The 15,214-nt window shown below is 39.9% G+C and overlaps 1 protein-coding gene across 1 annotated transcript in view; it reads left to right on the top strand.

Moving 5' to 3' along the window:
* Positions 1 to 14,772, top strand: part of SLC35F1 (solute carrier family 35 member F1) — a 244,364-nt gene extending 229,592 nt beyond the window's left edge. The window contains exon 8 of the mRNA XM_060753242.2: positions 8,055 to 14,772. Within this exon, the coding sequence (XP_060609225.2) occupies positions 8,055 to 8,279 (225 nt within the window). The 3' untranslated portion in view covers positions 8,280 to 14,772. The remainder of the gene's footprint in view (positions 1 to 8,054) is intronic.
* The last annotated feature ends 442 nt before the right edge of the window (positions 14,773 to 15,214 follow it).

Here is a 15,214-nt window from a genome sequence, read left to right as displayed (position 1 = left end):
AGACGGCCAATTCCCTCACACCAGAAGTGACTTGCAGTTTCTCAAGTCGCTCCTGACACACACACACACACACACACACACACAAATAGGAAACATAGGAGGCTGCCTTAAATGAATCAGATACTGATCCATCTGACAAGGTATTGTTCTGGCTGGCAGTAGTTCTCCCAAGATCTTAGCTAGAGGTCTTTCCTGTCAATTGCTGTCAGATCCCTTTAACTGGAGATGCCAGGTGGTAAACCTGGGTCCGTCTTCAGGCAAAGCCTCAGTGCTCTGCAATAAACCTCATTAAACCAAAAATCAGAAAAGTTAAATTTTTTGAACTACATCTCCCAGAATTCCCCAGGCAGAAATTCTAGAAGCTTTGGTGCTCAGTGTGTTTGGTTTATACTAACTCCACAAATCCTTGGGAGCTTTCTTGTCCCTTGGGAATTCTTCCATGGAGAGCATTCTGAGTCAGTTATGCATTGAATATTAAAATCTGTTTCCCTGCTGATGCCTGTTGTCAGTCACCTTTGAGAAATATTAGCACAAGTTGTATTGCCTCACAGATGTTTGAAGTGGAGGAAGCTCATTTAGCCAGAAAATAAAATGCTGTGTGAAATGAAAGCTGAAGGAACTCCTGTTCTCCAAGCTGGTGGGAGAGTGGGCTTTTGCTTCTCAGCTGGAGACAGAGGAAGAGAAGGAATGGGAGGTGAGGAAATTAATCTCATGTTTTTATTTACAGTTATGTTAAAAGCAGGTGTAAATAAAACAAGTCTAATTAACATGCTACCGATTAAAAAATATAGGACCAGTTTCATTGGTGGTGGGACTGAAAATATGTGCATATAATAGGCATCTGATTGATGGGACCCTCCAGCTTTCCTGTTGCCACAGTATGACCCCAAATAGAGTCAAAGGGGTGTATTCTCTCCCACTGGAAGGAGGAAGAAGGGGCTTCACCCCATCCCAGTGCACCTATGATGGTTCAAATCAGTGACTTAATGAAGTAGAGTCTTTAGGTGCTCGCCTAGGGATCTGCACCATGTGCTTTGATAGGATTACTCTACCCTAGATTATTAGATTGGAGAAACAAAAAGTCATAGAAATAATACCTAGTCTATGCGGCAAGACTTGTGCTGGGGGGGGGGGGAGTGGATGGGTCTTGAGGATGGTGCCCACAGCCCTTGCCCTGGTCACTGAGGTGTGATGAAGGGTTGCAACAGCTCACTGGTGGGAGTTGGCTGGATCTGTCATCCTCCAGCATCCTGTTCACCAGCAACACAGAATGCTTTCACATGGAACAGCTGCCTGGCTTTTAAGGGTCAAATTGGGAGACAAAGGTTAACTAGAATATCATAGTTATGTATTCCATTCAGGATCACAGCCATGGTAGCTAGCTAACCAGAGTTAGTTTTGTCACCATCAGTTTTGACAAGATCCTAAATGTACAAGATCTTGATAAGCAGCAGAATTTTTTTTTCGTGTCAGGAGCAATTTGAGAAACTGCAAGTCGCTTCTGGTGTGAGAGAATTGGCCATCTGCAATGACATTGCCCAGGGGACATCCAGATATTTTGATGTTTTTCCATCCTTGTGGGAAGCTTCTCTTATGTCCCTGCATGGGGAGCTGGAGCTGACAGCTCTCCCCGGATTCTAGCCTACGACCTGTTGGTCTTCAGTCTTGCCAGCACAAGAGTTTAATCCACTGTGCCACCGGGGGCTCCTGTGCTAATAATGATTTGTATGGACATTGTGTCAGGGAGCATAGCTGTGTGTGATGGTAGCAAGACAAGCTTATGTGGTTACTGCCCCTTTCTCTCCATCCCCCAGGACTGCCTCCCCTTGGGTTTGGGAGGGGTCCCTACACTTTGCAGAAAATGTTTGGGGAGGGAAAAAAGGAAGGAAAGAATCAACAAATATGGCCATTGGTTCTATTCTGCCAATCCTCTGCTGGATTACAGCCTTCCTAAGGGCATGTGGAACTACTATCTATATAGGATACAAGACAAAGATTTTATGTGTGAAGCAACTTTAAAACAGAGTGTGGCCCCATGCTGGCTTTCTTAGAAGAGAATATTCTAGTTTCCTTCCCTCTATAGGATGCCATTCAAATCTGATGATATGATATTGAGTTTTTCTACTGCTGCTGGTGAGAGACACAAATTCATTGCCAAGGTGATAACGTGAAGGAAGGTTTGTGACACTTCAGGGAAAGAGAAAGGAGAGTTGTGCACACAGTAGCTGTTTTCAAAGGCAGCCACACACTGCTCTGTTCTCCCTGAAGTGTCTCTTGAAGAACAGATCTACAACAAAAAGGGGAGCAAATCTCTCTCATTCTTCAGGGATAGTTTGATATGAACATCTAGTGCAGAGCAGTGGCTGTAAGAGACTTGGAGGGAAACAATGGCCAAGCATGATGGCAGAGAAAGCCCAGCATTGCCATCTTCTTGGTCGACTGTTATAGTAACTCATATTAAATGAGATTGACCTGTAAATAACCAGGCCCACTCCTCCATTTCAGTCTCTGTATATGAATTAGCTACATTTGTATGGTGACGATAAAGAAAACTATCCTTTGGCAGTCGTACTGTATGCGTACATTGTAAAACTCAGCACAGAAGGAAAAAACAAGAGACTTGGGCTGAATCAATTATGGTAACCTTGCTTTTTGAGCACCATTGGTTTCAAATATAGCAATCCAGAATTGATTAATAGAAGCAGCTGGCATTTTATTACAGTTTTACACCCACAAACAAAACATAACACATACACAAAAGAAGACAGCTAGCAACTGAGTTGTGATTAAAAGAATCACTTGAGAATATTCTGAAGTTAGTAATTGGGAAGAGAAAAAAGGCTTTATTTATAAATGTTTCTGAACTGATTCAGCATCTAATCGTTCAGCCATGTTATGGTTTTAAAATGTTTGTTTGTGATTGTGATATGTTTTTTTCTGATCTGTGTTGTTGATTTTATTCTATTGTATTTGTTTTAATCAGTATTTTTGGGCTTGTCCCCTTGAAAGCTGCCCAAGTCCCTTCGGGGAGATGGAGGCAGGGTATACAAATAAAGTTATTATTATTAACTGACAACTCCAGTATTGGGGTTGTTGTAGGTTTTTCAGGCTATATGGCCATGTTCTAGAAGCATTCTCTCCTGTCATTTCACTACATCTGTGTCAAGCATCCTCAGAGATTGTGAGGTCTGCAACCTCTGACGATGCTTGCCATAGATGCAGGCAAAATGTCATGAGAGAATGCTTCTAGAACATGGCCATATAGCCCAAAAAAACTACAACAACCCAGTGATTCCAGCCATGAAAGCCTTCGACAATACAACTCCAGTATCATTTTGAAGCAAAGAATTGCAATGTAGGGAAGTGATCACCCCTTCCCACTTTCTGCTCAATTCAGCACTGAAGTGCAGGATGCAGTTGTGGCACCCATGAAAGATGGTTGTCCAGCTTCTCTCTAAATATCTGCAGGAAAGGAGAGCCTGCCCCACTAAAGACATTTTCTTTCACTGTCAAATGACTGTCTTCTATAGCAGTGGTTCCCAACCTTTTTTTTCTTTTTTCTTTTTTTTGACCAGGGACCACTTTGACCGGGGACCACTCTCTAACTTTACTACCAAAAGGGTTACCAATCAGTTTTTGGTCAACTTTAAATTCAGTTTGGTTATTTGGGGTGCTGATTCAGAAAACTGCATTGATAGGACCACATCAGCTCTAGTTTCTGATACAGAACTTATGCCATCCAGTAATCACCATCTGCTCACATACAGAAAACCATATTTAATAATCTAGAGCTGATGTGGTAGTAGTCATCTTTCATGGGTAGTTATCTTCTCCCCTCCCGATATTACTGGATATGACAAGTACTTACTGTATACTGCCTTACTGAACATGCTGTTAATGCCCCATGTGAATATAAAGTCTAACCAAAATAGGATGAGTAGGCTTCCTCAACTTGATGCCTTATAGACAGCAAACTACATTTCTATTACCTCAATGGACATGCTAACTGAGGATGGTGGGAGATGTCCATCACACCTGAAGAGTACTAGATCGGTGAAGGCTATGCTAAAACATCTCAATATTCAGGACATTACTAGCATGATAGAAAAGCAGGCATCGCAACACAGGGATCATCTTTTTTATGAACTGGGAAGAGGAAAGCATGTGTGAAAAAAAATAAACAAGCAGAAATTTTAAAGGTGGAAACAAAACAATTGCTTTTGCTTTCTGCCTTCCATGCATGAGTATCAACAAGTCTTCCAAGGGATCTGTTTGCTTTACATCTAAAAGCAGAAAGCTCCACCAGTCCAGCAGATATTGCAGTAGCTGTAATTCCCACAGTGCTGAAATCTTGACTGAAGCCATTTCTCTGAGATCAGTGGCATTCGAAAGCTACCTTTTGGTATGACTGCTGTTTGATAATGATATTTTTGGCAGACAGGGCAACGGGGTGCTTCTATGAGATCACCCTGTGGGGTCGCGCATGAAAGCAAAGTGAGATGCTTGAGGGGAAGAGCACTTGACAACTTGAGGCCAATTCTTCCGACTCTTCTGACATTCTTCAGATTTTCCTCATTAAGGAAACTCCCTTTTGGAAATATGCCTGTTATGTTATGCCTGTATAAAGCCACAGCAGGTACAGACTTCATCAGGAGCTCCAGGGCTGCTTTTTCGTTTCTTTACTCAGAAAGCTTTACGTATTTAAAACGTCTGTCAACATATCAAATGTACTAATATTAATCCTCATGTTGAGGAGTGATTGGTGTTGCTTTGTAAGGGAAATGCATCACAGGCAAGATTGTAACAATGGAATGAAATATTATTTGCTCAAATGATCACCAGTTTAAATCTCTATGGAATTGGACTAACTTAGGCCCCTTCCATACAATTGTATAAAATCCCACATTATCTGATTTGAACTGGATTATATGGCAGTGTAGACTCAGATAACCCAGTTCAAAGCAGATATTGTGGATTATCTGCCTTGACATTCTGGGTTATATGGCTGTGTGGAAGGGCCTGTAATGTGTTCCTGAGAGCAAGCATGATGCAATGGTTCGTGTGTTGGATTAGAAAACTGGAAGACCAGGATTCAAAAATCTGCTGGATTATGGAAATACACTGGATGATCTTGGGAAGTCATACTATCTTAGTCCCCTTCTACACAGCTGTATAAAATCCAGATTATCTGTTTCGAACTGGATTATATGGCGGTGTAGACTCAGATAATCCAGTTCAAACAGATAATGTGGATTATCTGATTTGATAATCTGGTTTATATGGCAGTGTAGAAGGGCCATCAGCTTTAGAGAAAGCCCATGGCAAACTCCTTCTGGACAAATCTTGCCACCAAATTCCTGCAAATAATACTAAAACAGTGGTTCTCAACCTGTGGATCCCCAGATGTTTTGGCCTTCAACTCCCAGAAATCCTAACAGCTAGTAAAGTGGCTAGGATTTCTGGGATTTGTAGCCCAAAACACCTGGGGACCCACAGGTTGAGAACCAGTGTACTAGACCATGTGGACCTTGCATTGCCAATAGAAAGCGTTCCTCCTGTCCTCTAGCAGAATGCATAATCAGACTCGCTTTGGCATAGATCAGTTATTAACGGAATATGGATGCATGCTCTAGATTTTTTTGTTTTTAGGGTTTTTTTGTTTGCTTGCTTGTTTGCTTGTTTTTAAAGTAGACCATGCAAGACTGAAATTGCCTCGTAGTGAAAAGATGGATTAAATTAAAGGAATATGAAAACTCAATTGGCTTTTCATTTTCTGGCACATCCAGAAACTGAAGCAACCAAACATTTTGTTTAGCAGAGTTTATGATACCACTTTTTACCTCCTTCAGCCTCCCCCCCCCCCCCCCCGCTTTCCCGGTGAACCTAGATGAATAATATCTTCACCATAGCTGTGGTGGGTTGGAGTGATTGATATTGTTGTGTTGTCTTGTGATCTATCCTTGTTACAATGCAAAATATTGATCCATCATCAGTATAAAATACTTGCTTCTGCTATCACAAATGTTGCTAGAACTAGTTTGTTGACATGCATCAATGCAGATAACAATATTTTGAAGTCAGCTTGTGGAGGGTGTCTATGGAAATTCTCTTGGTGAGTATCTCACATTCAGATTTTTTCCACCACTTTCTAGAACTGCCTTAGGTTTAATTTTTCATTCTGGTACTGTAATTACCTTTTCCAAAGATTCCTTTGATCACCGAACACAGTAACATATGAAAGCAGTGTTTCCTCTCTTTATTTCCTGCTTATTTCTGGAGTGGAAGAAAAGCTGGCTCCAATTCCATTTAGACTTACCTCATTTGCAGACACAGCCAGAAACCCTGGTGCTCCTTTGTCTGCTTCAAAGCTTTTACACTATAACATTGGCAGGCTTCACAAAGAGGCAGCTAACTCACATCTATGTCTGTATTTAATACATACCAACTCAGATCACTTTGAAATGGTGGCATAAATATGAACCTAGCATCATGTGGAGTCTTATCATGGTTTTAATTTAATGTTGTTGTGATTTTGTTCTTATTTCTTTTTCCTTTTAGTCTTTGCTTTTGTGCTGTTTTAACTGATTGCCCTTAGAAATGGCAAAAGTTATCTTGAACTCTGTTTCTGTATATGTTTTATGAATGTGATAGTATTTTATCGCTATTTCTTGCTACTGTGGTGAAGAATACGAATAATAATAATTGGAAATAATCACCTTCTGCTTGGCCCATCGGAGTTTTATTCAGAAGTAACTCACTTCATTGAGTTATCCACTTTGTTATGTAATGACCTAAGACTGCACCCTTAATTCATCTTTGGGCAGTTTTGCGGCCATGCAGATATCTCTTGGTAGAAATTGAAACACAGCAATTGTGTTCCTATTTACAAAACATTTAACTTTCCAAAATGAGCAGCATTTCTTGACTTTCCTTTTTGCCTTGATTGCTTCAAGGCAGAGAAAACATTGTTCTGTACCAAGAAGTTCTAAAAACTTTTGGCTATATTGATAGTAAGAAAGAGAGTCTAGATATTTGTAAAATTCCAAATTATTATTATTATGTTTATTATGTTTGTTTATTTATACCCCACTGAAAATATGAAATGATATAGGATAAAAAAATGTGTTTTATGAATCTGAAATTTTTATTTTAAATCCTGAATTTTTATTTGGTACAGAGGAGCTTCACATAGTATTTCCATCTGCAGATGAAAGATTTCTTCAATATAACTGATGTATTCTCTGAGATATCAGAGACCTTCAGAAAGCAAGTAAAAACATGGCTCCGGGACCAAGCCTTTGGCCAATAGTGCAGTGCAATAAGTAAAGTGGAATTATTCTCAATAACAACTGGAACGGCTTTTGACTATGTCTATGGATTGCATGATTTTAATAATGTGTTTTAATGTTTTATTGCTTTTTCATTTTTGTTTTAATGTATATATTCATTTTATTATTTGTCTGATATGGCATCAAATTGTTGCCGATTGTAAGGCCAATCTGAATCCCCTTTTGGTTGAGAAGGGTGGGATATAAAAACAGTAAATCAATAAATAAAATAATATTGGCTTGCTACATTCTCTGATGCCATGCTGCTAGACAATCCCCCAGAAAGGCTAGCCCCAACCAGGACCCAAAATCTTGCCCCTGCACTTTACTGTTGTTCTGTACCTAAATTTATAATGCTCTATTTTCATACTGCCCTCTATCTTTACTACTGCTATATAACCTATGCACTTTATCCATCAGCCCTATCCTCACAATTGTTTTTGCACCAGTCCGCCCACCCGTGCCCAGAAACTGATTGTTATCATAGGGCTCATTGGTTGTTGGTATGACGTTTGTTTTTATTTTTTGTTATAATGCTGTTGTTTTATTCTGTGTTATATATTGTAATGTGTTATATTTTAATCATGCCTTTTGGGCTCATTCCCATGTAAGATGCCCTGAGTCCCTTTGGAGAAATGTGGGTGGGGTATAAAATAAAAATTATTGTTATTATTAATAATAATAATTGGCATGCTCATTACTAGCTTTAATTGTCTTTCTCTTTAGTTTTCAGGACTTTATCTGCTGGCATTCTTCACGATCCTTGTTGGGCTTGTGCTGTACTCCTCCACATCCACGTACGTTGCCCAAGATCCACGGGTGTACAAGCAGTTCCGAAACCCTTCTGGACCTGTTGTAGACTTACCAGCCACTGGGCAGCTAGAGCCTTCAGTCACATACACCAGCCTAGGCCAGGAAACAGAAGAAGAACCTCACGTCCGAGTTGCCTAAGCACAGGCCTTTGCCACCCCTTGGTGGAGTGTGTATCTCCATTATCTCTGTATCATTCATAGAGAAAGGTATTTACCGGATGCAGTTGCTCAGGTAGGCTGCAAGGTAGCAAATAGGGAAGGCTTGTGAAATTACAGACTAAATTATTTTGAAGTGTGAACGACTAAGAGCAGTGACTCTCAGCCTTTTTGCTCTTTTAAGTGGAGTTCCTCCGCAAGTTGTCAGTGGGTTCCTTAGTGAGAAGTTCAGAAATAGTGGGCAAGCTTGCTTGTAGAACAACTTGCCTATCACCAAGCTTCCCTTGGATTATATGTAGTGGGCACGTTCTCAGCTACACACTCAGTTTGGTAACAGTAACACCCAACTTGTCTGGTGGATGCCATATCTGAACTGAGTGTCTTCTCCAGAACATTCCCCCAAGAATCCTCTCCCGTGTGCTGGTGTTTCATGGCAAAAGGTTCCTCAGCAGATGCTGAGTTGCAAAGTAGGCATGATCAAGATGGCTGCTGGCCTCTATGAGCACAGTGTTGCACTCAGTTCTGTTCATGAGTCTTAAATTCCTGCCTCATACATCCTCTTCCCCAAAGTAAAACCTATTAGAGAATGGAGAGATGATAGTGGATGCTCTCAGTGACCTGTGGAAAGAGACCTTTTCCTACTGGAGAACCTGAGTCTTTGACTGCAGGGCCCAAGGATTTTTGGAAGAAAAGAACCAAATGGCACTCTCTCTACTCATCAATTCCTATGGAAGATCAATACTTCTCCTTGGTGGCAAATAATCTCATGGAATAGCCATTCCTGCCAGACTTTTAGTCAGTGCCCTATACGCCACTGTGAATGTTCACCAGTGCCCCCACTTTGCCCCCTACTTCTTCCTCAGGAGTGGCTTTATGCTGTTTTGTTTTGGAGAAGGGGAGGTGGCAGGAATTGCCACTGCAAACCCTCAAGGAGTTCCAGGAGCTCAAAAGAGATCTGGAGGGTGAAATGCTTGGCAATGGCAAGCATTTGTAACAAGATGCCGGTCATGCCACAAGGCAAAACTCTTTGTAAGCCTCTGAATTCCATAACAAACCAAAAGGATGTTTCTGTACATCTTGTGCCCTGGCTTTGCCAGTGGTTATATGGTATTTAACAAAAGCTGCCTTTGTACAGTAGGAGGCCTTTCACACTACATAATTATAGCACTGTCATCCAATGAAATACATGACAATTAAAGAGTGCCACAATCCCTAGGTCCACACACACAGAGACACTCTCAACCAGTCATGGTTTATTTCATATAGAAAAGGGCAGGTTACTCACAATACCTATACCCTAGTTCCATTTTGTTCATTCTCCCATCATAGCTTCTGACTGCTCACTCATTAAGGCAGGTTTCCCCAACCTCTTGCTTTGCAAATGTGAGCAGTTACAGATCCCATAATCGCCAGCCATCTGGAAGGTGTCAGGTGAGGCAAGTCTGCCCTAAGAAGTAAATCATTCTCCAAAGCTAGGGGATGAACAATTGCCAATCTTCATCTCTATTCTAGGAATAGGTTGAAAACAAACATTTTAACCCCTTTTTACAAAATATTAACAACTATGACACTGATGTACATCCATCTTTTGTAAAATGGTAAAGGCTTAGTAACGGGGATATTGCATTTCTCACTTCAATGTCTTAATCTTGCAAATACAAAACCAGTTTCTTACCTTTTTCAAAAAATATCTACTAAGAAACACATTTTCTATTTTTTTTAAAAATATATATTTAATTTGGACTTGTGCCTAAAGAGGTGAGAATAGAGTCCAGTTTTATAGCCTTTCCACATATGAGGTGAACACAGTAGATAGTTTGCTATTGCACCAGACTTCATTTGTTCAGAAAGTGTTAAGAATTCAAGTGTGTTCGCAGGTCTTGTGGTTCAATCCACATTTCCCACTAAAGAATCTTAAGTTAATTTTATTTCTTTTTCAAAATCCCTTTCTATTGTCTTTTTTGATACAGTTAAATTTGCCAAACGGGACCCTATTACATTGCCACTGGTTATTGTTGAGTTACATTCATCACAGATGCCAGACACCTCAACAGTACATTCCTTGCACATACCATTTTGCACCATACTTTGTGTGACGTCATGTAACCATTTCCAAACCTGTACATTACTGAGAAGGGAAGCTCAATACAGATTGACCAGGATTCATAAATTATAAATACTAAATTTACTTTGAGAAATACGTTATCTTATTGTTTTCAATTCTAGAACTTGGAAACATTTTTCTTCTCTGCTGCTCTCAGAATTCTTCAGCCATAGAATGCCATCTATGAGACTTTAAGAGTTTGTCCAAAAAGCAACATTTCTAAGCATTATTCAGTTCATACTCTGTTGCAAGGTTAATATGTATTTAGTTTTTTAGTATAGTAGTGGGGTTATAGACTCCTTCCATCTCTGATTTGGGTTATTCTGTGTTATATGGCAACCAGCAAATCTGGCTACTTCCAAATATCTGTGCAGACTCATTTTCTGCTGAAAGGGGTTTTGGAGAAGTACACTGGGCAGATTTACCCTTTGCCCAGATTTAATTTAGCAAAATCAACTGAAGATTTGCTTCTCTCAAGGACACAATGGAATCCTTTCTGTAATAGTTATGTGCCCAAAACATTTTAAAGCCTCTGATTATCTCCTTGCAATCATTTGAATACTTGATACCCTGATCCTAAATATGTTTACCTGTAAGAAAGATTGAAATAGGACTTGGCATTAAATCATTCTAGCATTTGCAGAGTTAATCCTTTCTCAGACATCTCATTTTTGCCTCAAACCAAGCTTTAAGGTCGAACAAGCTTCCGTGTTTGCATTCTCTACGGATAGACCAAATTACACATTATACATACAAATGTATGTTCAAAAATCACAATGAACCAGTGTTTTAAAATATTGAACAGGCTTGACATGCCATAGTTTAATTATATAAGTCAGGAGAAAGAAAGGGAATGTTTCACTTGTTCCTTGCTGTTTGCTCCTGAAAAATCACATCTTGCTCTGCCAATGAGGTCCCAGATACCTCTTTACCTTCATTAGGTAAATGTAAATACATTTTGGTTCTCTTGACTATTCCCAATTGGTATGGGAACTGCTGTGTCTGAAGTTGCCCTAAGACATCAGTATCCAAAGTCAACTGCTGTTCAACTGCTAGCGTTGCTCCAGACACCAGTTCACAATCCAAGCAAAAGACTAGGAATATTTGAATGGGTTTCAAATACTCCTTACTGTGTGCTGGATTGTGGTTAGAAGGATTTTTTTAATTCAGAGGCAATAATGTAGGCAACTACCTACAAACACTTGCCAGAATAATCTCCCTTTCCCATGAGGCTAAAAATGTTGCCGATTTCATTTGGCTAGTCTTGATTTGTGGGCTTGGATAGAGGCTTAAGTGAAAACAAAAGTGTCATTGATTTCTCTAGAGCCCACATGCCTTGAAAGAAGCAGGGAAGGGATCTGTGCCGCAGTGATAGGAAAGTGTTTTCAAGAGATTTCCTTGCAGTAGAAGAGTCAAATAACTTCATTTATAGCTTAGTCTCCAGATGGCCATGGGAAAATACTAGTTTACCTGCCTCCAGGGAATACAAATAAAGAGATGAGACTCGAAAGGAATTGGATATTTCCCGAATGAGCCCAAGAGCGCCAGGAAACATTTTCTTAAATTCTTAGCACTGAAAATACAGGGTTTGCAGTCCATCCAAGATAAATGGTAGCATTTTGGTGACTCGGAAGTATTTTAGCTGGAAACTTGATTTTTGATAAGAACTGGTCTTTGCTAAAAGATTCGTGCCTCCTTCTTGCATGCAGTTGGAAGTACGACTTATTATCCTCTGAAAGCATTGTTCTTCTGAAAATTAAAATAAATGCTATCTTGAGAATTACATAGCATGGATATCAAATCTCATGATGATCCAGATTCACACATGCTTGCACCCAACTTGTGTTGTGTTTAGACATCACCATGAGGGTTCACATTCATTGCCTCCCTGAGAAAAGACATGCATTCCTTTTAGGAGTAAGATTCCCTTGTGTGGAGCCTTCACATCCATTAGATCATTTAAAAACCACCAAGAGCCCCACAATTTACATAAAATTATATACACTGGTATAAGTGACTTAGATACAGATGTGTAAGGAGCAGGTCCCCATCACAAATAGAGCCTCACTTGCCATGAAATGGGTGGGGACTTGAAATGCACCTCGATCAGCAACTCTTGCTCTTGGCGCTAGATGTTAAGGTGGACCAGGGGGAGGACTTTATGACTGTAGCAATCATGGCACAATAATTGCTACAATTATTGAGCAGTTATAGATCCATTAACTCTAGGTTACAAATCCTAGCATTTATGTTGAGTGCTAAGTGGATAGCACCAATTGTCCCATGGATCACAGAGCTACAAAGAGGCCTTTATCTTCAGCTTCACTTTGCATACATGAAACTTCAATACAAACTAGTAATTCTGTAACTTCTACATAATCTTCTATATCTGACATCTTTGACAAAAATACCACACTCTTCCTTGCATCTTCCATCAGCCCTCTCTCTCCAGCTTCACCATGAGGGCTGAAACTCTCTACTGCACAGGACATCATCTAAGTAATATTGGGCAGATAAGAGGCAGGACTGGCATCCGGGCCATAAAGCAATTACACAACCTCAGCTTTCAGGTAACATGTTTAGAACTGGGGTGTTCCTGTTAGACTATCATTCCTGCATTTCGTGCAAATGACTCTTGGGGGGGGGGGGTGCCCAAGCCCCAGGCACTGCTTGAAGACCACTTACATCTTTAACTTAGCACTTCATTTAGGCTTAAATATTGGCTTGACTCCTCTGCTCAAGCCACTTTTTACAAATAGAGGACTCAGTTCTGAAAACACTTCGATACACTTAGAATAGAAATCCGAGAAGAGGATTTACCTGTATCTAAGTGTGTTCATGAAAGGGGTCTTAATTGTTTTCTCAGGTTTCAAATCAGGATTCTACTGACGGACATTGCCATCTCCCCGTCTTTTTTGCTACCTTTTGTACCAATTAAATACCTTTCTCTGAGTCTGCTGTTTCATGTTTGATCTTAACCACTTCTTGAAGAATTTGTGTGTTGGTTTTCTGTTTAAACACGTTTATTTTGCATCTTTATTGGGACTTTTTTTGGAGGATCTCAATTTTTAGTATTTATTTTGTAAGCCAAATGTTCTTGTAGGGTTTTCCTTTGAATTTCTCATTTTTGTGACACTAATTTGTAGATTAAGTCTCAATGAAAACAAACTGGATGGAACTCAGCATACCACTCAATTCACTGACAAAGGGTTTTTTTAAAAAAAAAAATCAAAATGAGGATGGAATCCCAGATGGTTAAAAAGTTGCAATCTGGGGTTATTTTTCTACAATGTTTCATAAGAAGTCCATTTGACTGGAGACACAGGGAAATGCTTAGTGCTGCACTGTTCACCTAACAAAACTGTGTTCACGCACATCACTGAGCCCATGACCCTATGAAGCTGCCTTATATCCAGACCAACAATGTTTACTCTGGCTGGCAGCAGCTCTCCAAGATCTCAGGCAGAGGTCTGACAGTCTATCTGCCGGGCTCCTCTACCTTGGGGCTGTTGGGATATGATCCCAGCACTGTTCCTGTGCAAATAGTGCTTCTGATTGATAGACTATCCTTAGTGAACATTGCCAGTTATTAGGGCAGGGAAACTGTGAGGATTATTTGCTATCTCAAGTTAAAGATCCAGTTTGTCTGTTTATGTACACTTAAAAAAACTGGAACAACTTTGTAAGTCTTATCTAATGGAAGCAAGGGCCATCAATGAAATGTATTTTTCCCTAATTGTTTGATTCCCTGTCATTCCAAGAACTGCAGTGGACACCAGCAAAGAGCTTTCTGTCCGCCAGGTAGCTATAACACCAGCTAAAAACAATGACTTCGTAAGTACTGTATAGACCAGTTCCTAAAATAAAAATGTGTTCAGCTCTCTTATTGGTGCTGACTGGATAGTAGCAAAACATCTCAGATGAAAACTGCAGTGAGCAGCTCAGTTTTTCCTCAATGGACTTAAAAACCACACTTACCAACAAGGACAGACCAAGTAATTGATATTTTGCACCACTGTGTCAGATGAAGACGCTTCAGTGTATAGTTTAGATATTGCTAACTTGTGCCATTAACATTTTCAACAAGCGTGTAGTATTTTCTCTTTAAAAAACATTTGAGTATTCTTGAGTTAACTAAATAAATACAAATTTTACCCCATGGGTAGGATTTTAATTGTAAATGCCATAATAAAGCACATTAATTTTGACACTTATAGATTGAAGTAAGTACCAAAAACAAAGAAACAATGTCCAACAATTTTCACTGAGAACAAATTATCTTTTGTTTTGATATTTGCATGCTCCAACATGAACTGGCTGTGGCAATGTAATGCCTGTACAATGTTTTCAAATAAAAAGAATACATCCTTTATATGTGAATTGGGCTGGTTTTGTTCTGAGTCAAAATTATGGGGATGTTCTGAAACAATAAGAAATGCACTTCCACCAGCATGAAGAAAGATGAAATGGTATTCTACACACAGTAGTTGTTAGCAAAACAAATGGCACTTACATCCTAGGTAAAGAAAGGTCAAGGTTTCTCCTTAACATTAAGTCGAGTCATGTCCAACTCTGGTGTTCATCTCCATTTCTAAGCCAAAGAGCCAGAATGCTCCACCTTCAAGGTTATGTGGCTGGCATGACTGCATGGAGCACTGTTACCTTCCTGCCATAGTGGTATCTATTGATCTACTCACACTTGCATGCTTTTGAACTGCTAGGTTGGCAGAAGCTGGGGCTAACAATGGGAGCTCACCCCATCCTGCACATTTGAACTGCAGATCTTCTGGTCAGTAAGGTCTGTGGCTTAGCAG

Source organism: Anolis sagrei, chromosome 1 (assembly GCF_037176765.1).
Source record: "Anolis sagrei isolate rAnoSag1 chromosome 1, rAnoSag1.mat, whole genome shotgun sequence".
Classification (NCBI taxonomy): domain Eukaryota; kingdom Metazoa; phylum Chordata; class Lepidosauria; order Squamata; family Dactyloidae; genus Anolis; species Anolis sagrei.
This window is presented reverse-complemented; position numbering and strand designations above follow the sequence as displayed.